A 24,791-nucleotide genomic window follows, 5' to 3' on the forward strand; every position below is an offset into this window, starting at 1 on the left:
ACACACATACACATACTTCCGTTAGATAGATCACAAAGACCTTCTGTTATCATATCAATCTGCTGAGGCTTTGTTGGCGTTTTCTGGTGTGCAGCTCCTGGCGATGCAATGGCCCTTCGCTGACAGCCAGTTTGGCCTCTTCCTCTGCAAGCTGTTTCCCTTCCTGCAGAAAGCTTCAGTCGGCATCACGGTCCTCAACCTGTGTGCTCTCAGTGTGGACAGGTAAGGACAACCACACAAGCTGGACTCATGTTTTTCATAAAAAGCCTGAACATAAATAAAACTTAATGGAAGGGAAGTTAAGCTACTGTCAGTCAGTCAGTCATTTTCCACCGCTTATTCCATATTGGGTCGTGGGGAAGCTGGTGCCCATCTCCAGCAGTCTATGGGGCAGGGTACACCCTGGAGATGTCACCAGTCCATCGCAGGGCAACACACAAACACTCATTCACACACCTAAGGGCAATTTAGGTCCAGCGGTAAGGTGAACTTAAAGATTTTTTGAATTTTTGTCTGAACTCCCTGCCAGAATGAACTCAGTTTTGGGCAGTCCCAAAAAATATGAGTGTGATCCCCGATCTGATTACAGTTCCTCCAACACAAATTTATGGCACTCCTGTCATATTGTGATATACTAAAGGGTGATTTAAAGAATCTCATTTTCAATTTCCAATCAAATTCCTTCCAACCTGGACAATGGGTGATCTTATGACCATTTTCACAAACTCTCTCCCACTCCTTGTCTTCAATAACAATGTTCATTTCCAGTTCCCACTTTTGTTTTATATCTATAGAATTGTAAGAACAATGCATCTGTAAATGTTTATAGATATTAGACACAATCTTCCTCTTATTATTTTCCTCTACGTATTTTATCATACATTTTTCCAAGGGTACTATATTTTGTTTCAAAGTAGGCCATTCATTGTGTGATAAAAGATAATCCCTTAATTGTATGTATCTGTAAAAATCTTTAGAGCATAATCCATATTTGTCTTGTAACTGCTTAAATGACTTAAGGGTTTCTCCATTAAATAACTGGTTAATTCTTATTAATCCCTGCTGTGCCCATCTCTGGTATCCTGCATCCAGTTTGTTTGGAAAAAAGTCAATAATCTTGGCTATTTTCACTATGCGTGATATTGTTAAAGATGCTCCTATTTTCTTCCTCACCAGGGACCAAACCCTGTGTGTACAGATAATCCACTCATTTTCAACTCTTTCAGGACCACGTCATCTGCAAATCTTTCTATTTCTTTCCCTCCATAAATGGCATCACTTCAAGAGGTACCAGCTGACACACATTGTTCTCCAGACCAATCCAGTTCGTCTCCTCATCTTGTACAAGCCATTCGACCACGACACGAAGTTGTGCTGCCCAGTAATACAATTTCAGATTAGGCAAACTAACACCAGGACCATCTTGCTGCAAGGCAACGGTGCTACCCACTGTGCCACCGTGCAGCCCCAGTTAAGCTACTGTATGTCTGAAAAGGAAAGACAATAAAGGTCCTGTCCACAAGGTCCTCTACTGATTCAATTTTACAATGAAGGTCCTTATGATCCTGACTGAACTCGGGCAGTCCAGAATTTTAATGAATTTAATCTGAATGTCAGTATAAAATATATATAAACAACCATCTGGACCTAGTTGGGGGCTTATTCTCTTGAAGATCTCTGTAAAGCTGTTTATAGGTTCTATTCTGATTTGAAGCTTGCTGGTGGCACAGAAGTTTCCTCTCAGCTTCAACAGGAAAAAAGATGCCTTGACATAACTTTTCTGTTCACAGTTATGGTTTCCTGTGAAACAGCTGCAGACCAGAAAAAAGAGATGTTGGGGCAGATGGTGTTTCTGCTTCTTAAACTGTCTGAATTTATACAAGAAGAGGATGGTTTTTTTTCATGAGAACTCATCATAAAGTTACAGGAAGAATACTAGCTAGCAGATTCGCTTTGTGAAGGGATTTGTTAATGTTATATGCTGTATTCATACAGTTACTACAGTTCACATAATTATACTAAAGAATAAACAGCATGAAAAGGTCCAGGTTACAGTTTGCAAATGCGGACCTTAATATTTGGAGACATGTCCTGGGTTCTGATGACACTTGAAATGTTTGGCTTCTATGACCATCGTCACATTTGCAGGAAAAGGCAGAAGCTTGCAAGCCTGAGAACAACAACCTGACTCTGAAGTACGGTGGTGGCAGCATCATGTTGTGGGGGCGTTTTACTGCAGGAGGGACAGGTGCACTGCATAAAATTGATGGCACCAAAAAGACAGAATCTTATGTGGAAATAATAAAGCATCATCTGAAGACATCCGTCAGGAAGTTCAAGCTTGGCCCCAAATAGGTTCCAAATGGACACGACTCCATAATGCCAAAGTAGCTTTTAGACAACAAGGTCAATGTTTTGTTCTGGTCGTCACAAATTGCTGTTTCATAGAAAATATGTGGGCAGAGCTGCAAAGTTCTGTCAGGACCAATCAGGCTTGATTTTCCATTTACCAGGTTTTCTGCTAAGACCACGTTGGAGCTAATATCTTATTTTCTCGCTGTAAAAATGTGTTTTCTTTGATATAACTGAAGAAACTGGAGCAAATTGTGTCGACACCAGGCTGGATCATCCCATGAGTTTAGGAGCCTTTTTATACCTGAATGTTTCATAGGTCATAGCATTTCATAGTAGTTAAGAAGTCTAAATTTTAGGTGTAGACTTTGACTGGGCCATAAGCTCTATCTGTATGTTTGGGTCATTGTCTTGCTGTAGTGTGAATCTCAACTCCTTTGCAGCCTCTAACAGATTGTCTCCCAGGATTGTCCTGTATTTAGCTCCATCCATCTTCCCATCAACTCTGAGCTGTTTCAGCATCCCCACATCATGATGCTGCCACTACCTTGTTTTACTGGTAGAAAAATTGTGCAATATAGTTTTCCTCCTCATAGCATTTTGTACATAGACCAAAGGAATGAAATATTTAATTTGACCAGATCACTCATGTTTGCTGTGTGTTCTTGCTTGTGGCAAAATGCAAAAAAGACTTCTAATAACTTCCTTTTAACAATGGCTTTCTTTTGCCAGTCTTACATAAAGGCCAGCTTAGTGCAGTGCATGTAGGATGGTTATTCTGTCAACTGATTTTCCTACCTGAGCTGGGGCCCTCTGCAGCTCCTCTTGAGTTGACATGGGACTCTTGGCTACTTCTTAATGTGCTACGTCGTGTTGGTCTAATCCATACAAGCCCAGTATATACACTAAAGCTTTTTGTTGTACTATGAATAAAAAAGGAAAAAAATCCTGAGGTGTATCTCGCAAGGTCCTGTGTTTGTGGGTCTAAACAAACAAACAGTTTACATTTACAACTGTTGCAACTTGTTTACAGCTGTTTATATGGATGAATCCAGTTTACACGGTGTTATTGAAGCTAAAGTTTGTTAAATTTAGCCGTAAATAAACTTGTGTGCAGGTATCGTGCGGTGGCGTCCTGGTCCCGGATTCAGGGCAACGGGGTTCCCACGGTAACGGTGGTGGAGATCGCTGTGATCTGGCTGCTGTCCATCTTATTCGCCGTGCCAGAGGCCGTCGGCTTCACCATACACACCTTCGACCACAACAATGCCACCTTCAGAGCCTGCATACTGGAGCCTCAGACACCCTTTATGACCGTGAGTTTGTGTGTGTCTGTGTTTACAGGTTGGAGCGGACTGTGTGTTCATGTCTGGGAGGTCTTTGTGTGCGAGGTCTACATGTGTGTGGCGGAGTGAGTGTGTTGATAGGCATCTGAGGCTTTTAAGTGACGGCTGGCTGCAGCTTTTGTAAAGCTTCACCCATAAACATATGTTTCTGGGACACTTTAAACATCACTTCTGCATCTAAATGAACAAGTGACCACACTGAAAATGATAACTGTGGAGATGAGCGTGAACCCATGCCATTATGTCTGAGATCTGCCCAACAGAGACAAAATAAAACTTTAAAACCTACACATCAAATCAATGTTCACTGTGTTAATGCCGCAGTGGAGCTTGTCTTCTAAGATCTCTCAGCTCCATTGAGGATAAACCTGTCCTACATTAGGGTGGAGAGGTTTAGGTCCAGCTCCACAGGATGATGCTCGGTCTCCAACAGTCTGGTCCACTTCCACGATCTCTTTGTTGTTGCCTTTCTGGGTGAGGTCTCTTTGACTCGGATAGTTTAGAGCTACATTTCCTGTTTATGTCTCCTAGGCCATGACTGGAACCAAGCATGCTCAGAACAGGCACTTAAATCTGAACCCAGGTCAGCTGATTTACAGTCAGCCATTAGAGGACAATTTTTCCCACATCTACTAAAACTAGAACTGATGGAACAGTTAAAATAAACTCTTAATCAGTGAATTGTGTGAATAAAAAGCCTCTCGTTTCAGGGAAATATTGGGGTAAAATGGCTCTGTCTGTCTGTCTGTCTGTCTGTCTGTCTGTCTGTCTGTCTGTCTGTCTGTCTGTCTGTCTGTCTGTCTGTCTGTCTGTCTGTCTGTCTATCTATCTATCTATCTATTATCCATCCATCCATAACTTGTAATATTTATTTCCTTTGTTTTTTCTGATATAATTGATCCTAATGATGCCAGTCATCTGTGGTGTCCAACTAAACTTTAAACTGGAGAGGGTTTAAAGATGGAGTAGCATATATTCTACAGAGATTTTTATTATAATTAGTAAAATAAAAAAGCTATTATTAATAATGCTTAAAATATACCATCTATGATCCCCTATAATTTTCTGTCTGATCTTCTGACTGCCGCCTTTCTTGGTCGAACGGGTTTCAGTTAAAAAGGCCGGTTTCCTGCCTCGGACCGGGCTTTTAAAAGTTGTCCACAACTTTTCTAAGCGGTCCAGATCAGGGCCATTCCAGAACCTTGATGCTAGCCTCCTTCATCCATTCTAAAACCAGTTTTAATGTTTGTTTGGGTCATTCGGTCATTTATTTCTTTTCTCTTTTGGTTTTATCTCATTTCTCCTTCAATAAACCTATAACCATCTCGTACAACCTGACCCATTCTCTGCAGCAGTTTTCACCTTAAATGTTTGTTTTGTTGCTTGAGTGACAACCGTCCATCCAGTCATTAATTTTTACCATACCCAAGAAGATGAGAGGAGGAGGGGGGAAGATTGGTGCCTATCTCCAGCGGTCCTGAGCGAAATCTAATCAGAGAAATTAGGCAGGAAAACAATCATCCTAAGAAGTCAGCAAACATCCGGGAGGATTCGGGAATCAGCATCAATGCATTTCTGTAATGCAGTTAGCAAAGTGACAAGTTATCAGTCAGGCTTAGAAGCAAACAGTGATTCAGGTAAATGGTAAATTTAAAAGGCTTTGTTGTTTCTGAGTCTTTATTTCGGAAATTAAGATTAGTACACTTGAGGTAACTGTGTTGAGCTCTGTGGTCATCTGACACCGTCTGTTTCAGTTCTACCGGGATGCAAAGGTCTGGTGGCTGTTTGGCTTCTACTTCTGCGTCCCTCTGGCCTGCTCGGCTGTTTTCTACGGCCTCATGACCTTTGAGATGCTCAGGCACCAGAAGGGACATCTGAGGATCTCGCTGAGTGAACACCTGAAACAGGTTCGAACGTTTAACTTGTTTAATAGCTTATTTTACATAAATCTGAAAACATTCATCTGGCTGAGAAGAATGCTGTCTGGTTTCAGTATCTGGATTTTAAATGTAAATGTAAGATGTTTTTTGATTAAAATACAGCAGGATTAAAGTACCACAGCACATCTACATACCCTGTCCTTGAGCTTTTTTCCCACAGCTGGCGTAGGAAGTTTAGGGAGACTATTTGCTCTCCCCTCGCCATGGGACATGAGGTATAGGAGATGGTTGAAGACCTTCAGAGACCCTTGAATTATTATTTAGCTGGACAATTTATAACAACAGAAACGATACAGGACTCAGACCTGTAGTCAAACCACAGCAGTGGAACTACTTTTTTCCCCCTTTTTGGCTTCATGAAATCTGGTTTTCTCATTGCAGATCATTCCTTTGTTTTCATTAAGTATAATTTTAATAGGCTAATTGTAATTTGAAACCTTTTAGCTGGTTTTTAATTTGTTGTACCAGCTTCAAATAATAGTGCAAGACCAACAACAATTGGTTAAACCTTTCTAGTTTTAGCAAACAAACTGGTGAAGCATTATTAACTCATTTCTTCTGATCAAACTTGGTTGTTGATATTTCCTTTATTAATCCTTGTAAGAATCTCCTTAAAGTTAAAATCTAATTATCCTTGCTAAAGGTTTGATTTTTCTACTTGCTAAACTGTATTTCTGCCACTGTGAGCTGGAAATGGGATGTACACTTCAACTTAAAATATTAAATGCTCACCAATTCAAATATTTTCAAACACAGAGGGGTAAAATCATAATGAAGAGCAAAGTATACATGCCAACCAGAGGTTAGGCCTCCATCTTATTTTCTAATAGCACCAAAAGGTAGATTTGGTTCTAAAACGTGCAGTTTGCCCAGATCTAAATGAGGTACTGCAAACTCAGTCAGGGTTAAATGGTTCTATATTTACATACAAATAGCAAATAGCATCAGATTATTGAAGACCAGCGCAGTTTGCAACATGCAGATTAAAAGAAATACCATCTGCTGAAAGCTGGCTGTAATTCGGAGACAGGAGGAGAAAAAGGACCAGCTTTGCGGTTTCACAATAAACAGTGCAGGGATTTCTCAGAAGGTAGATTAGATCCTCTCTTCCAGTGAGGGGTGCTTTATGTCTTTTGCAAAAGGTTTTCAGATGAAATTAGTTCAATTCAGAATAAAAACCTCATGATTGTGGAATGTTCCCACAACTGTTGTTGTACACACAGAGTTTGTTAAACAGAGCTCATATAAATGACCTCTTTAGATGTAATAAGATTAGTTTTTTTTAATTTATTTCTGATCTCAAATCCTCGTTTCCTCTGTGCAGCGTCGTGAAGTGGCCAAAGCCGTGTTCTGCCTGGTGGTGATCTTTGCTCTCTGCTGGTTTCCTCTTCATCTCAGTCGACTGCTGAAGAAGACCGTCTACAAATCACATGATGTTCACCGCTGTGACCTCTTGAAGTTGGTGCAAACACCTAAAGCAAATGTGGACCCTTTTTAATTTAGTGATTGTACTTTCAAAGCCTCTTTCTTTTGGGTTTCAGCTTCCTGCTGGTGCTTGACTACTTCAGCATCAACATGGCGACCATCAACTCCTGCATCAACCCCATCATCCTGTTCTTCGTCTCCAAGAAGTTCAATAACTTCTTTAAGGTAAAACATGTCTGTGTTTGTGGCTTCTTGGTTTGTAACGTAGCAGCAGCGACTCTGTGCTTCGTCCTGGGTCAGTGTGGCATCACAGTGAGGTCACAAGGTCATGAGAGACAGATATAAAACTGGGGTCTTTACGATGTTTCGAGATTGCAGCTATCTGTGGAACAGTAGGGAGTCGATTAAACACAGGAAGGTCGCAACGTGTGATAAACGGTTTGTGGGAATTAAGTCAAGGCTTGTTGGTTTAGGGGAGCACACCACTCAAGAGTGACATATTTACAGTCATGTGCTTTTTATAAACTGGGGATTTTAGGTCAAATGTTTCCCATTTTAGCTCTATTTGTTTCAGGAACCAAATCCTAACCCAAATGAGATAAAATGATCATTAAAAGATCTGCTGGTGAAGACTGATTGTAAAGGTTATAAAACTGGGTCAGACTCAGAAAGAATAAATTGTTAACAAATGTCTGAGAAGTAATAAAAACAACTGAGCCCATATTTTTGGGGAGATATTACAAACCTAACTCATAGAACAAAGAAAAAAATGGGAAACAACGGAAGAGCAAAAAATCTAAATAAATAAAGAGACAACAGGTGCAAAGGTCCAAAAATAGAAGACAACCTTAATTAAACTCACTTCCACGATGTTCAGGGTGATAGGGTGTGAGAGGGCAGTGTTAACCTTCCACTACATGTAATGTTTTGCATGTAAGTCAAACTGGTCTCATCTGGTCTCGACTGCACTCTTCCATGAAGGCCGGATTTCTGGAGCGCATGACTAACAGATGGCCTGTCTATAAACTCTTTCACCTGAGCTGTGAATCTCTGTAGCTCCTCCAGAGTTACTAGCAGCCTCTTGGCCCCTAGTAGCCAGTTGGAGTTGAAGTTCTAAAAAATATTCGAGTAAGAATCTTTAAATAGGTGAAACAATAAGGGTTTTTTCATATTTTGAATGTGATGATGGTTAAACTATTCGGAAAAGGGACATTTCTCAACAGGAAAATCTGAAGATTAACACTTTCAAATGTTTTGTCATTTTGCTTTAGATCAAATTTCAGCTCTTACGGCCTTGTCTTGTATTTTTATTTTCATATTGTACCAAATGTTTTCAGAATGTGACAAATCTAGACTGCAGACTACACAGCGATGCTGCTGAAACACACTCAGACTGTAATTTTACCTTATACTAAAAAGTTTTTCTCTCATTTTAAAATTTGAAAACTACTTTACCAGACATTTCTTTTTCTCTTAAGTTTTTAAAATGTATTTTATGTAAATTATTTGACAATTTTCAAAGATTCTTCTAAAATGTCTAGAGAAAGGTCTGCTGCGATGCCCACTCACTGCAGTAACTGCTAGTTTAACCCTATGCAAGTTTTTCACTTTTTTACGGGCCCTATTGATTATTAAGACAATATTAATAGTGTAAAGTGAATAATAAATCAGTTCTTTATATGTTGAACTAAATTAAATCCTGTATGCAACAGTTTAAGTGATGGTAAAGTTTTATTCTGGCAACAGGATTGTATTTAAATGCATTTTGTGTTGTCACAGTGTCCTCCAGCAGCTTTTGCATCAAGCTTTATCTTCTTTCTAATGGAAATTATTTCCAGCACAGGCCATGATGTTCTCAGCCTGTCTGTGAAAGCAGCTGTACTGGTTGGATTTGCCTTATGTGGCTCTCGAGGAGTATTCAAAACTCTGGTAAAAATTTCAGGCATGTCATCCAGGTTATCTGGCCTCGGCCTTGGAGATTAGAAATTCATTAAGTCAAGAAAGGTCGGGTCTGTTTACTGGAAAATGAGCTGTCACAAAAAGGCTGACATCACAAATATTCAAATAAAAATGAGATCTTGTTAATGTGGGGGAAATACTGTGGTCTGGTTTAAAGAGGGAAAGGTCTACAGTTATTTCAGACACGTTACAAATGAATTAAACTGAAAACCAGAACCTGGTTGTAAATCCTCTTATCTGCTGTGAGCCTCTCTTTGCTCCTACCTTCCATTAAAAACTTCAGTGTTGGTTAAAATACTTTAGCAAGTGATTATGCTGCACTTTAACTCAACTGGAAAGAAACTATTGGTACAGGAATACAATTTTAACGACACAGTTTGGAGTTAAACGTCTTTGAGAGAGGCATGGACATTTCACAATGAGAACAAGTTTATTAGTCTTGGTTACACAGTGGAATATTCACTGGTGCCCCTTTCTACTTGGGTCTAATCACCCGACTTTCTTCTCTGTTAATTGGCTAAAAAGAAAAATTATAATAATCAGAGAGAGGAGCGAAGATGGGATGCACTGAATCACAATGAAGCGGATCAATATAAACAGTATTGATACATCCTTTAATTATTTAATGGCCGTGATGGTATAACGTGTGTTTACCTGGCCCAATGCAGAGTATGTGAGTTACAAAGTAACCTTAGTAACAGCTTCACAGTGACTGGCTGTGAGACCTGCAAAGGAAAACCGAATGTTCAGACAAACTCTGATTCTCTACAGAAACCAAGCCTCTTTTTTTGTCCTGTTTAATAAAATCAACCAGTGACATCATACTCAAACTAATTTATCTGTCTGCTAACTTTTATTAAGTTATATGCAGATTATATTAGCATTATCTTTGAGTGTTTCGTTGAAAAGAATAACTTGATTTGGATTTGTTCAGCACTTGGCGTGAGTTCAGAGGTTTCTTCTGCAGGTACAAGGCTGTGCAAAAGTCTTCAGTCATCCTCATTCATTTCTTTGTTATTTTCCTTCCAATTAGATGAATACTCTTGTCATCTTGTAATCCTTCTCCAGGCTAGTTAAATGTCTTTCAAAGGGTTTATCTGGAGTTTGTTCTAGACCATTTTCAGAGGAATTATCTTTCCTTTGCTTCTGGATCTTTCACGTTGGCCAGTTTTGTCTTTAGTGCAGAAAAATAAGTTGGAAAGTTGATTTTTTTTTAGCCCGTTGCCTGTCTAGCCTAAACAAATTGTTCTTTCATCCACATTCAGATGTCAATGAATGTCTTTAAGTAGACATCTTTTCATCGTTTTGTTTTTTCAAGAAAATGTTTCAGAGGGGCAGTTTTAAATTGTACCTTTATGGATTTGGTACTTGCACCCTGTCATAACCATACACATTGTTTTAAAAAAGTGCAAAAAAATAGTTTGCTTTTGCCTAAGTTCAAGACAATCTTTAAAAAATGGTTTGAACACACTAAGGAGAACTGCATTAACTCCACTGTCTCTGTGTCTCTCTGCAGTCCTATCTGTGTGACTGGTGTTACTCTGGATCTCTCTCCAACAGCGTGCAGCCTCTCCATCATGGGACCAGTCTGCAGTACAAACACACTGACCACTGAGGGACACACCTCCACCTGCAGGCTGATCAGCAGCCAGTCTGACAGAAATATATTCACTTTTATTTCATTTTAAAATGTGCACATGATCCACAAAGCTCTGATGGTTCTGAATTGAACTGTTCTCATTTTGGGAAAAACACGTAATATCACAGGATAGTAAGATAGTATTTGAGCTTTCAGCTTGTTACTGGAGTCACAGAAAGAGTTTTTGGTATGATGATGAAAAACTGTTTAGATGATCATCTTTAACCTCATTCACCTTGTCTGCTTATTTGTAACTGTGCATTTAGGGCCAAAACTAAAAGTGAGTAGCAAAGATGCGTTTAAATCTAATAAAGGATTATATGTTTGGTCCAGTGAAGAACGTGTGAGCAAATGCAGGAACAAAGTGGTTGGGAAATTCATATTTTATCGCAGTACTATGATCTTCCCCAGATAAATCCAGCCTTTAATTTGACAACATTTATTATTTGGGAAATAAAAAAACATGTTGGAAAATAATCTCACCACTGACACAGTTATTGGTACTTCTGCTGTTATTACTTTACTTCTTTGAGCTTTGGTATAGATGCAGCCATCTGGGACATGACAACCTTAAGGGCCTAAAAAAGAGGCAACATAAGTCTTCAAGAAAGAAGAGATGTCCAGCTGCTTTCCATTTAAGCACTCAGGAGTTCTTTTTGCCAACAGGAAAGCTCATAATCCTCTCCTAAAACCTCTTTTAAGGTTGGAGCATACAGAGTCAGGTCCTCAACCGTTCCTCTTTGTACTATCTCTGTAGACGAGATTGTCCAGAGTCCCAGGTCCACTTCCATGCCCTACTTTCCAACTTACCCGGCAGGTTTTATTTGATCATAAAGAAACTTTCATTTATGCGTCTGACTAATCATTTTCTTGTTTATTTGGCCGTATGTTTAGAATCCTTATGCTGCCAAAAGACCCAAAGATAACCAGAATAATCATTTAACATGTTCAGCTCAGGATGTCTCTAGGAAGATTCACATGGCCTTTAGAAGAGAAACAGTCGTGATCCGTGGGTGTTTCATCCCTTTGTCGTTTATTGTTGAGAAAAAGGTCTTGCCGTACTCAGTTGTTTATTATTGTCATTAGGGTTTTGCCATGCAGTTCATTCCTTTGTGTTTATTTCTTGTGCTGTTCTGGTCTCTGTGTATTTTAGTTTATTCTCTAAGATCAGTATTAGTCTTTTTTTCCCCTTGTTTGAAGTTTCCTTTATTATTTATTATTATTCACTCAGTGTTTTGATCTCCTCCGCAGCTGTTACACATGCCCTTGAATAAGCTTACCTGAATCCAATGCTATTCTCCAGCCTTACCTCAGTATATAAGTTCACTGGTTTTAATGGCTCATTGCTGGTTCCTTCTGTCACACACGGTGCTTTGTGTCCTGCTCTGCTTTTGATCCCTCTGGAAGTTTTCTGTGTTCCTCTATTATTAAAATCTCTGCTCACCACCATCACATTCATCCTCTGGATGTGGGTCCTTTACCAACCTCAAAATTACAGGTCCATAGCATCACAGATCCTCCACCGTACATAATAGTGGTAATTAAGTACTTTTCTTTTGTTTTATCCTTTGTTTTATCTCGGTGCACCTGGAGCATGCATTGTTGTTCACTGAGTCTCATCTGACCAAAACACAGAGTTCTAGTTCCTGTCCCAGTAAAGCAAAATCCATTTTTACATTTAAGGCAGAAAAGGCCTTTTCCAGGTAGGCCTTTTTAAACAACCTGTCTGCATGTCTATAGCATGTCTTGGTTGTCATGGAAACCTGGTTGCCAGTCTTTTCAGAGTTTTGTAGATTTTTTATTTCTTTTACTTTTCTTCTCATTCTGTTAAAGATAACCTTGGTTCCTCGTCCCATTAAATTTGAACAGAACAAATCTAAATTAACTTTAATGGAATGCACTGTTGTCTTTCCTATTTTTAAGAGTGACTAAAGGAAATGAACCTGTGTGTAACATCACATATATTTATTTTTAAGGAATTGTTAGAGGTAACAATAAATTTTGCTATCTAGGATTTTGTAAAGTGATTTTGTTTTAATGTTAAAGGTTGGATTTTTCAAGCATTATCAGTGTGTGTTTATGCTCCTGCAATAAAAGCATATTAAACATGTTTAAAGCAAGTTAAATATCTGTCTGCATGTCTGCTCTAAAGGTTAGTTTGACACCAGAACAAAACAACTGTACAGCCACATAAGGTTCTTTAATTATTGTTTCGTTTCTTTTTAAGTACCCTCCTTGTTTTATCAGTTCAGGCACAGACACTTTGTTTTTAACCAGTAATCAAGACATAGTCCCTGAAGGAGGAAGTAAAAAACCCAGAACTGAGATCTGCCGAATGATGTCGTTAACACGGACATGATGGATTTTCGGATTTCCACATCAGCTACATCTACATGTGACTCATGGGAAAATGTGAGATTAAATCTGATTCACAACACAAACTGATAGAAAACAATAGTTTTTCCCGGTAGAAAAAGGTTGGACCTCCTGTTGCTTAAAAATGGCTTAAACCAGGAATATGAATAAAAATCTGCTCTTTTACTATATGTATTTATTTGCTCTATTATATTTAAAATATCAAACTTCAATTTAGCATAGCTCCAAGGAAACGCCGCTTAATCCGGTCTATAGTGGCCTCTGGAGGCTAAAATTAATATTACATCAATTTTATTGCATCAATCTGATTTTACTTATTCTGTGGAAGAAAAATCTTAACGTTTAAATATAAATATATAATATAAATATAGACACGCTGATGTTTAAAGTGAGACTTGTGGAGCTTTGAGAGTTCCACAACAATTCAGATGCCACCATCTGTTTTGTTTGCTGTTTTTATTAGATGATGTATTTATCAATAAAATGATATTGCCCTGCAACCAGATGCTGAATATTTGTTTTCTATGTGACTGATCTTCATCTTGTTTAATTTCCTGCTGTATCAATCAGCACCTAATAGGTTTTATTTAATAATTTAAACATGTTAACTCTTTTCTGTTGGCTCTGCAAAGCTTAAAAACTGGCATAGATACTTTTTTCTTGTAAATTTAAATATGAGTTACTTGCACGTAGTTACTTTTATAGTAAATGTAATACATTTTGGTAAAATAAAAACACTTTGAAAATACCGACCTTTTTTAGGTAAATTTTTTTCTTATAAATATATGTTGTTCATCGCTGAATAAACTTAAACAAAACTTCCTTTGTGCTTTTATAAATTTTATAATTTCTGCCTCAGTTGCACAGTTCAGATCCATTTATGCACATATGTAAAAGTGGATCTGGGAGTTCTGATCTTATGTCTTACATAAAGTTTTGTATTCTATCTTTATTGTCATTTTTCTTTCACATCTTCAGGATTTGTTTTGTCATATTACTGAAAACGAAGCTCATTGCTAAGATTTTACGGTTGTTTAATATTTTATGACTATGTTTGAAAATAACTCCAGCAACTTTTTTACATTACAGGTTTTATGTTTAGTTTTTAAATCTTATTAATTTACTTTCTTTTTAATCCACTTTTACTTTCATCTAAAAACCTGTAAAATATGGCTAACTTGGAGCTGCACAGTGGCGCAGTTGGTAGCACTTTTGCCTTGCAGAAAGAAGGTCCTGGGTTTGACTCCCAGTCTCAGGTCTTTCTGCATGGAGTTTGCATGTTCTCCCTGTGCATGCAGGGGTTCTCTCTGGGTACTCCAGCTTCCTGCCACAGTCCAAAAACATGACTGTAAGGTTAATATGACTCTCTAAATTGCCCTGAGGTGTGAATGGATGTGTGCTTAGTTGTTTGTGTGTCTCTGTGTTGCCCTGCAATGGACTGGCAACCCATAAACCACTGGATATATAAATTTATCTTTCTGCTTTTACATGTACATTCTTAACCTATAAGGTCCAATTTGTTGGTGGACCACAACATTGCTAGCGATAGCAACTTTAGCTATTCTGTTAACATCTTCCAAAAGGTTTAGCAGTGTGTTCATAGTTAGATGAGAAAAACAGAATTGCAGCCTCCACTCTAATTCATCTGTAAGGTGTTCAAAAAGGTTGAGGTCAGGACTCTGTGCCGGCCAGTCAAGTTTTCCCACACCAACCTTTATACACCTGGAGCCTTGGAAGTGACTGGAATTCATTAATTTGGTGGCAAGACCCAATACTTCTGGAATTATAGCGTATATAGATATGTATATATATATATATACATATATATATATATATATATTTATATATATATATATATATATATATATATATTTATATATATATATATATATATATATATAAATATATATATATATATATATATATATATATACATATATATATATATATATATTTATATATATATATATATATATATATATATATATATATATACATATATATATATATATATATATATATATATATATATATATATATATATATATATATATATATATATATAAATAAATAAATTAAATTAGCACCTCATGTAACAATTTTAAGTTTTAAAAATAAACTTTTATTTGCACATTTTCTTTGTTAATTTTTTTGAACATTTCTTTATTTGGAATTAGATTTTTCTTATATTTATTTATTTAGTTATAATCTGCAATCAAGTCTATGGCCACACCTTCAGTGTTTTTTTATTATTAGCAGAATAAAAAAATAAGCAAAAGAGAGACTTATTTTCTATCTTATAACTTTTAAAAATGTATTTCTTTCTTTCTTTCTTTACTTACTTATTTCTAGTTCAGTTGAATATTTCATCTTAATCCTGCCATGTCTGTGGCCAATATTTACTGACTTGCATTATTTGCAGTTTTGGTAAATTACTATTTTGAGTTTGTGCCTTTTCTTGTAAGTAAGATCATTTTTTTATATTTATAAAATGATTTATTGGGTATATTTTATTTTAATTCAAGTGCATGTTTAAATTCAATCCTGTAGTCTTAAACATATAAAAAGGCCCAAGTTGCTTTTTTTTTTCTTTCGAAAATGATCATTTATTTATGTATTATTTAAAAACTGACTGTCCTTTCATCTGAAGCGTTTCTTGATCCTGAATGTGTCTGAAAATCTTCCTCCTGTAACCTGATCAGGGAGCAAACAACCCAGTCTGTCTCTCCTCCACCCACCATGTGACTGATGGGCAGATCGGAGCTGCCTCTGCTTCCTCCCGGTGACGTCGGGCCGTAAAGGCGGCAGACAGGAGCGGACCAGCGGGGCAGCTGCTGAGCGGTTCTGCGGACCTGACGGCCGTTGTGTGGATTTATCGATCACTGATCAGAGAAGGGCTTATTGACGGAACCTGAAGCGTCGGTTTAGCGGTTTACGGTGTCTGATGGAGGAGGGATGCGTTGCCTAGAAACAGAGACAGGACTGAGGGTGGAAACAGGCCGAGCGTCACTGCGAGTAAACACCTTCAGCTGCAACAGCACCAACATCTCCATGGTTTTAACCTGTTTAGACAAGCTGTTTTCACCTTTAGAAAGATAAATGGTTTTATTTTAGTTCCTCAGTCAGAATCAAAAACAGTTTCTAATGCTCACATACTCCGTTACGTTTTCATGGGGCTAGAGATGCTGTGGATAACGTTAATGTTAATGCAGGAGATTGTTCCAGTAGCCTTAATGTGGGTCCAGAGAGAAATAGTCATTTTTAGTGGTGCAATCCATAAGTCTCGTTTCAGCTTTATTTTCCTAGTATTTTCAAGCTTTCAAACTGTTAGATTGTTGCTGTTGGTGACTTTAGCAACTTTTTAAACCTCACAGTGTTGCAGTGGCCTATACTATACACTAAAATAAATTCTCATTACATGCAGAAAGCAACAATTTGGACCATTTACTAAATCTTAATATTCAAAACTTAAACTCATTCATCATGTGTGTTGATGTTTAGTCTATATGCAGATGATGTTGTCATTTACATCTCAGAAAACTGTGGATTTGAACTCATACTGAAATGTTTTGATAATATGAAAAACTTGACCTGGGTTTATAGGTTCATTCTACTGCTAAACACTTTTATTGCCGCTACTTTCATTTCACAGAAATGTGGATTCATCCCTTATTTTTCTGTTATTGTCTTTCCAGTCGGCCAGACTTTAGTCTCCAGGCTTTGTGAAGGTAAGTTCTTAGCTCTTTAGCTCCTCATTTAACACATTCAAGTTATACAGTTTTTATTACGACATAGAGAACAAGTGTAAGTGAATAAAGGCTAAACAACAATAATAATAAATCTTGAACATGTTTGTTGTTTGAAAGTTTGACTGTTTTTTGTATGTTGTTGTTGAATAATCTTTTGTAAGACTAGGAGTACTGGTGCACAATCAATCAGAATCAGAATCAGCTTTATTGCCAAGTTCGTGCATACAAACAAGGAATTTGACTCCGGTACACTTTGCTCTTTTGTTCTGTTTTTGCATTACAGAATATGCAAATTTACAATTTACAATGTACAATATACACATATCTAATAAAAAAGGTGCATTTGCAACATCTGTCAAAGTAATAATCAATCAAAGTAATAATCATGGTAATTATTACAATAAAAATCAAGTTTAATATAATAATACCAATAATAATAATAATAATAATAATAATAATAATACACTTCTTCAAAACTTGTTTCTAATTAAATTAAATGATGCAGTCAAACCAGCGTTGTGTTCTTGTTGTCCTGTCCAGCTCTAAGGATCTGCCTTTTGTCTTTAAGCTGTAGGATGAACCTGTAAGTCTACACTCAGGGTGAAGCAGCCACCATGCCGTGTACCTGTGCAGAGTGGAGGAGATGGATCCGTCCCCTGGTTCTGGTTCTGTACGCACTTCTGCTTGTGGCCGTGGTGCCTCTGTGTGTTTGGGAGCTCCAGAAGGACAAGGTACACACTTCCTTTCTCACCACCTCCACCTGAACTCCAGCTCCACCTGTTTAACCACATCTGATCCATACAGCTTGACCCAGAAAAGTTCTGTTACTCTGTCTGTGCAGGTTGGGACTCACAGTAAAGCCTGGTTCATAGCCGGCGTGTTCGTGTTCCTCACAATCCCCATTTCACTGTGGGGGATCCTGCAGCATATGGTGCACTACACCCAGCCTGAGCTGCAGAAACCTATCATCAGGTGAACAAACACAGATTCAGCTTGTTTTAGCCCTTTAACCCGTCTCTGGGACATAGATCATTTTTAATTTAAACTATGTATATAACAACATGGGTTTAACTAAATGCATTGAATTATAAAAACAAAAACAAAAAAACAACTTTTTGTTGTTTTAGATGTTTGTGCTGCAGTGGAGGGACAATAATCCAACTTTCTAGAACAATAAGCAGGGAGCATGGACAGATTTAGGGGTGGGGTCAGTGGGGCACTCACCCCTGTGGTAATCTGACTAGTTCCTTAGGACCATCCATCGAGTCACAGGTGGCTTAACTCGTTAAAGTTAAATAAAAGCAGTAAAGGTTTAGCAGGTGATTTAAAATTTAATTTGTGACTGGATGTTACAGAGGAGTCATGACGATGTAGTTGTGGTTTGATTAAAGTTGCATGGAGTAAAATGTGTGGCTATAGCGCCTGTTTGGTTTTAAATCTTGTTAGTTTATCTGTATGTTTATAAAAAGCAATAATAAAAAATTTGGATTATCACACTCACTAATTTCTTTGCTCTTTGTTTGAATGCACTGAAAATAGGTCATGGTTGCTGTTTTCAACTGGACGTTCTGTATATGTGCAACTTGCTGCTTCATTTATAAACACTGCCAGTTCTGGTAACATCATCAGCTGACATTTAGAAATCCTGCTTGAAACATTGTGTTTAACTCCCATTTTCAGGGTTCTCTAAAACAGGTTATAGGCTGAAAATGCTGATCAACGCTGTTTATAAACACCGACTGTTGTTTAAAACAGAGTTCATAGATAAGACATTCTGTTTGCTGGAATAATCAAACAAGTAAGTGATTTCTGTTGGTAAACTGTGTGCCCGCGCTGTGGTCCTCTGCAGAAATGGACAACACAACAGAGGAGTAATCAAAAATTAACTGGAAGACGTTTAGTAATGTAATGTGGCACAGAGGTGGTTCTTTTTGCTGTTGAAATAATTTCTACTAAGGTTAAATTCAAATTGGGTTTAGCTCCAGCCCTGGTTGGTACCTCAATCTGCACAGAAACCTCTAAAACTACCTTACAGATATCGAGATAATGATACATACATGCACTATGAGGATAATTTTGACAACATTCTGAAAGCATCCCAGAGTTTCCACTGAAATTTGAATAAGGTGCATTAAACTTAAAACCTGACACAGAAATACTCAACCCTGCTGGTTTGTTATCATCTTCCAGGATTCTGTGGATGGTACCGATCTACAGCTTGGACAGTGTGAGTCATTAATGAGACACAAACACACACACACACACACACACACACACACACACACACATACACACACAGAGATGCTCAGCTGGCCATTTTATCCATCTGTGTTGCCATAACATCAAATCTTAATAAAAGACAACATGGCACTGTGATAAGCCCTGATATGAGATGGCTTGAGCTGTTTATAATCAGTTAGCTCCGTTACAGCTAATAAACTTCTCCCATGTGACTCTCCACAAGTGATTTAAATCTTCTGATAATGTTAATCGTGTCTTCAGCTCCCTCTTGTTCCTTCTGTTCAGTGGCTGGGCCTGCGGTACCCCAGCCTGGCCATCTATGTGGACACATGCAGGGAGTGCTACGAGGCCTATGTTATCTACAACTTCCTGGTGTTCCTGCTCAACTTCCTGAGCAACCAGTACCCAAGCCTGGTGCTCATGCTGGAGGTGCAGCAGCAGCAGCCGCACCTGCCACCGCTGTGCTGCTGCCCGCCGTGGCCGATGGGAGAGTAAGAGGAGTGTAGGGGGGTTGCAGTACATAATGAGTGGGTAAAGATGAAGGTGTTCATTGCTGTTTTTATTTCTTTTACAGGGTGCTGCTGTTCAGGTGCAAGCTGGGAGTCCTTCAGTACACTGTGGTCCGACCTGTCACTACAGTTATAGCACTGTAAGGGTTTTTCCTCTTATGGAAGTGATGCTGTAACACTTATACAGTACAGACCAAAAGTTTGGATACACCTTCTTTGTAGCGCTTGATGGTTTTTGCGACTGCACTTGGGGACACTTTCAAAGTTTTCCCAATTGTTCGGACTGACTGACCTTCATTTCTTAAAGTAATGATGGCCACTCGTTTTTCTTTACTTAGCTGCTTTTTTCTTGCCATAATACAAATTCTAACAGTCTATTCAGTAGGACTATCAGCTGTATACTGTATCCACCTCCTGCACAACACAACTGATGGTCCCAACCCCATTTATAAGGCTTTAAACCCCAGTTATTAAACCTGACAGGGCACACCTGTGAAGTGAAAACCATTTAAGGTGACTACGTCTTGAAGCTCATCAACAGAATACCAAGAGTGTGCGGAGCAGTAATCAAAGCAAAAAGTGGCTACTTTGAAGAACCTAGAATATAAGACATATTTTCAGTTGTTTCACACTTTTTTGTTCAGTATATAATTCCACATGTGCTAATTCATAGTTTTGATGCCTTCAGTGTGAAGCTACAATATTCATAGTCATGAAAATAAAGACAACTCTTTGAATGAGAAGGTGTGTCCACACTTATGGTCTGTACTGTATGTCTCATCATTTCAAACTGTTTTCCTTCCTGGTCATTGTTAATCATTTAAAGTGGCCTCTATCAGTAGTTCTCTGCATTTTCTACAGGTTTTTAAAGTTATGTTAAGATTTTGCTGCTTTTTTTACTCATTTTCAGTCCAGTTATTATAGTTTTAACTATAATACTCTCCAAGCAAAGTATTTTTGAAACTTTGAGATATGATTAGTGAAACGTGTAGCTTAGTGTTTTCATCTATTTCTGCAGCATCTGCCAGCTCTGTGGAGTTTATGATGAAGCCAATTTCAGCTTCAGAAACGCCTGGTCCTACCTGGTTATAGTCAACAACATATCACAGCTGGTAAGCACAACATACCCGTAGAAACTGCAAATAAAGAAACTTTTATGTTTACTTATTTAATAGAGAAGAAAGAAATTTATTTCACTGTTTTAATCAACAGTTGCTACCATATAGGTGTAGATTCCTACATTTGTAAGGTGTCTTGAATGCACCATGAGGTCCCACACACTATAAATAACAACATGTAAATAAACCATGAAGCCTTTCAGGTTCCTCAAAATTAGATACAATGAACTGAAAGATAGCTTGTAACTTTTTACATTGAAAACACAAATGTTATTTTATTTTAATATGGTTGATAAATATAAAGACCAGCACAAAGTACCACATACAGGTGAAGTGGGAGGAAGCTACCACAAGGCTCATAATAACTCTGGATGAGCTGCAGAAATCCGTAGCTCAGGTGGGAGACTCTGTTGACAGGAAAACTATAAGTCGAACACTCCAAGATTTTCGCTTTTAAAAAGGGTTGCAAGAAGAAAGCAATTGTTAAAGAAAGTTATTTTGCAATTGTAGCCTCTAGAGGTACAAAGCTTGCAGACCAAGAGGATTCTACCAAATATCGAATCAGAGGGAAATGAATACAGTTGCTTTTCCATCACTTTGTGTTGGTCTGTCACATAAAATCCCAATATTACTGATTGAAGGTGGTTGTAAAATGATAAAACGTGGAAATGTTTATTATTAATTATTTTACAAACCACAGTAGATTTTCAACAGTATATTAGGTTTTAGAGTTTTATGTGGTAGTACTTAAATCATTTTTCTTAATTTTCTGAAACATAAATCCTTCAGTTTATTTCCTCTCTTGCCCGTATGATTAAAAACATGTTTCTATTGATGCTGCTCCTTTGACAACAGAAAACTGTTGGTGGTTTTTCTCCTGATCATTTTGATTAGTCTCTTTTTGCCGAGATTCATGTTTGTGTTGGTCCACCACTGTCCACAGTTTGCCATGTACTGCCTGGTTCTGCTTTATCGAGCCCTCAAAGATGAGCTGACTCCCATCAGGCCCGTGGGAAAATTCCTCTGCGTCAAACTGGTGGTGTTTGTCTCATTCTGGTAAGACGGGAAACATGACTGAACCCGTTTGGTGCCTTATTTTTATAAAACGATTGTTATATAACTTAGTGAGTACTGTTGGTTTCTCTGCAGGCAAGCAGTTTTTATAGCCTTCCTGGTGAAAGTAGGTGTGATCTCTGACAAACACACCTGGGACTGGGACAGTGTGGAGGCTGTAGCTACTGGACTGCAGGTCATAATATATTTTAAAAAATACACCACTGATACCATTTAGTTACATATTTATACCCATTTTGAAAACATTCAGTTTCCATGCACAGAATTTTCTGAAAAGTACAATTGACTGAGCCAGCAGGATGTTTCTCCTTCCGACTATCTTTTACACCAGAAGTATTGGTTCCTTTGTTGAACTGGTCAAATTAAAGTTGATATTTTACTCATGTTTTAGTTTTTCAAGACTTGTCCTTAATTTTTGCTTTCTAAAACTGGATGATTGATCAAATGTTTGATTTACCACACAGGACTTCATCATCTGCATAGAGATGTTCCTGGCTGCTATCGCTCACCACTACACCTTTACCTACAAACCCTATGTTCAGGTATCTGCAGTCCATCCATCCATCCATCCATCCATCCATCCATCCATCCATCCATCCATCCATCCGTCCATCCATCCATCCATCCATCCGTCCATCCATCCATACAGACTCCCAAGTTTACCTGTTTTTCCTTTCCCCCAGGAAGCAGAGGAGGGATCATGTTTTGACAGTTTTCTGGCCATGTGGGATTTCTCCGACATCCGAGCTGACGTCACGGAGCAGGTCCGCAATGTTGGTAAGTTAGGACTTAACGTTGCAAAACCTGTCAAAATCATAGCAATGCTTCCTACAGGATTGTAAACCAAGTACTATGCATCATGAGAACATTACTTTTTATCAAGATGGTTTTCACAGTAAATCAAAACTTATCAGACCAGTTTTTTCAGAGGTCCCTATCCACCTGTCCCTTCAGGTCGTACTTTCCTGGGACGTCCCAACAAGATGTACTTTGGAGCAGCAGCTCGACCAGAGCACACTGAGCACACTGGCCTGCTGAACTCCACCTCCCAGGATCCCGTTGTTGGAGCAGCAACGTCTATGCCCTCCTCCCCTTCCTCAGTCGGGCGGTACCAAGGTTTCGGCCACACGCCCGCCTCTCACTCAATCTCTGCCCCTGCAGGTTTCACATCTTCGTCCTGGGAGGACGTCAGCGACTGTACTCCTCCTCAGCCGGGAATCGGACAATAAACAAGTGAAAACAATGTCAGAAATGGCAGTAAACTCTGCAAATTTATGATAGAAAACTAAAAAAGTGAACAGAAGAAGAGAATGCACTCTGATGTCAAAGCCATGTTTGGTCAGGAACTGGTATAATTTTAAAGGATGGTCAGATGTTAATGTTTAAAATCTGTATTTTGCTGTCAGATGGTGTAGTTTTGATAAATGTGTCTGATGGAGTGAAAAAGGGAAGCCGGTTGTTGTCTTGGTTTTGTGCTGTTGAAGTGCCCTTCAGAAAGCTTTAACTGTGTGTCCCAACTCACAATAAAATTAAAACTGGCACTGCAAACACAAGTATGCTTATGTTTCTTCAGGTTCCTATCATCTATCTATCTATCTATCTATCTATCTATCTATCTATCTATCTATTTATCTATCTATCTATCTATCTATCTATCTATCTATCTATCTATCTATCTATCTATCTATCTATCTATCTATCTATCTATCTATCTATCTATCTATCTATCTATCTATCTATCTATCTATCTATCTATCTATCTATCTATCTATCTATCTATCTATCTATCTATCTATCTATCTATCTATCTATCTATCTATCTATCTATCTATCTATCTATCTATCTATCTATCTATCTATCTATCTATCTATCTATCTATCTATCTATCTATCTATCTATCTATCTATCTATCTATCTATCTATCTATCTATCCATCCATCCATCCAACTATCTATCTATCTATCTATCTATCTATCTATCTATCTATCTATCTATCTATCTATCTATCTATCTATCTATCTATCTATCTATCTATCTATCTATCTATCTATCTATCTATCTATCTATCTATCTATCTATCTATCTATCTATCTATCATCTATCTATCTATCTATCTATCTATCTATCTATCTATCTATCTATCTATCTATCTATCTATCTATCTATCTATCTATCTATCTATCTATCTATCTATCTATCTATCTATCTATCTATCTATCTATCTATCTATCTATCTATCTATCTATCTATCTATCTATTTATCTATCTATCTATCTATCTATCTATCTATCTATCTATCTATCTAGTTTTTGTTTCTATTTTTTTACTAAGAGAAACCATTTATAAACTTTATAAAAATAAAACTGGTGTTTATTAACTTGTGCTTCTTCATGAACAAAAAAAAAAAAACTATATTTATGTAAAAAACCTGAAGTCGATTACAGTTAAAGTTTTAAAGCACAACTTGTTCTTTGTGTTGCGGTGACATTTCTGCTGTAGTCAGTTTTCAATCCTGTACAGTAGTGGGTTTATATTACTGTATAGAATACGTTTGACAAACACAGAGACACACAAGACTAAGTGAAGGACAATTTTGACCATTAATTGGTTAATTAACAGCCATGCATTGGGAGAGCGGAAAATTCAAAGCAAAAAGTATGCAGGCCCGAATTTGAACCTAAAACCCTCTTGCTGTGAGACAACAGTGCTAAGAACTGTTCCTCCGTGCAGATCATCTACAAAATAATTAACAGTGGTCGAAATAGCTAACCAAAAAGTTAGCTTTGCTAACCCATATTCCACTAACTGGAATGATAGATCCGCTGCTGCTAAACCGATGAACAGTTAAGGAAAGTAGCGAAAGCTAACGCTAACCACAGACTGTCAGTCAGTGATGCTGCACGCACACAGGGCGCGTCATGTACGCGTTCAGTGCTGCATGTTTGAGGGGAATTGTTTAAGGTTTATCTAATCAATATATATTTAAAAAAAAGACTGCTGTTTTGGCTTTGCATACATAATCATGAGTGGAATATATAATGTGTCTATTTGTTTGACATAAT

The 24,791-nt window shown here is 37.8% G+C and overlaps 2 protein-coding genes across 3 annotated transcripts in view; both read left to right on the top strand.

Annotated features, from left to right (window-relative positions):
• Positions 1 to 12,771, top strand: part of LOC124880924 (endothelin-1 receptor-like) — a 32,303-nt gene extending 19,532 nt beyond the window's left edge. For both annotated transcript variants that reach the window (XM_047386357.1, XM_047386358.1), the window contains exons 3-8: positions 95 to 222; positions 3,470 to 3,668; positions 5,453 to 5,605; positions 6,963 to 7,096; positions 7,180 to 7,288; positions 10,539 to 12,771. In XM_047386357.1, the coding sequence (XP_047242313.1) occupies positions 95 to 222; positions 3,470 to 3,668; positions 5,453 to 5,605; positions 6,963 to 7,096; positions 7,180 to 7,288; positions 10,539 to 10,637 (822 nt within the window). In that variant the 3' untranslated portion in view covers positions 10,638 to 12,771. The remainder of the gene's footprint in view (positions 1 to 94; positions 223 to 3,469; positions 3,669 to 5,452; positions 5,606 to 6,962; positions 7,097 to 7,179; positions 7,289 to 10,538) is intronic.
• A 2,993-nt stretch (positions 12,772 to 15,764) lies between these two features.
• LOC124880188 (transmembrane protein 184C-like) lies at positions 15,765 to 23,276 on the top strand. The gene is made up of 13 exons (XM_047385137.1): positions 15,765 to 16,052; positions 16,733 to 16,765; positions 17,355 to 17,517; positions 17,628 to 17,758; positions 18,977 to 19,013; positions 19,313 to 19,518; positions 19,602 to 19,676; positions 20,555 to 20,648; positions 21,598 to 21,710; positions 21,804 to 21,903; positions 22,193 to 22,270; positions 22,412 to 22,505; positions 22,683 to 23,276. The coding sequence occupies exons 3-13, from the start codon at positions 17,401 to 17,403 to the stop codon at positions 22,955 to 22,957; spliced, it is 1,320 nt and encodes a 439-aa protein (XP_047241093.1). The 5' UTR covers positions 15,765 to 16,052; positions 16,733 to 16,765; positions 17,355 to 17,400; the 3' UTR covers positions 22,958 to 23,276.
• The last annotated feature ends 1,515 nt before the right edge of the window (positions 23,277 to 24,791 follow it).

The sequence above is a fragment of the Girardinichthys multiradiatus genome, chromosome 14, assembly GCF_021462225.1.
Source record: "Girardinichthys multiradiatus isolate DD_20200921_A chromosome 14, DD_fGirMul_XY1, whole genome shotgun sequence".
In the NCBI taxonomy this organism is placed as follows: domain Eukaryota; kingdom Metazoa; phylum Chordata; class Actinopteri; order Cyprinodontiformes; family Goodeidae; genus Girardinichthys; species Girardinichthys multiradiatus.

Excerpts from the sequence above, each read along its gene's own strand:
- LOC124880188 (XM_047385137.1), top strand. The coding sequence starts at position 17,401 with ATGCCGTGTACCTGTGCAGAGTGGAGGAGATGGATCCGTCCCCTGGTT. Across the intron at positions 17,759-18,976 it reads CTGCAGAAACCTATCATCAG|GATTCTGTGGATGGTACCGA; the intron begins GTGAACAAACAC and ends ATCATCTTCCAG. Across the intron at positions 22,271-22,411 it reads CCTACAAACCCTATGTTCAG|GAAGCAGAGGAGGGATCATG; the intron begins GTATCTGCAGTC and ends CCTTTCCCCCAG.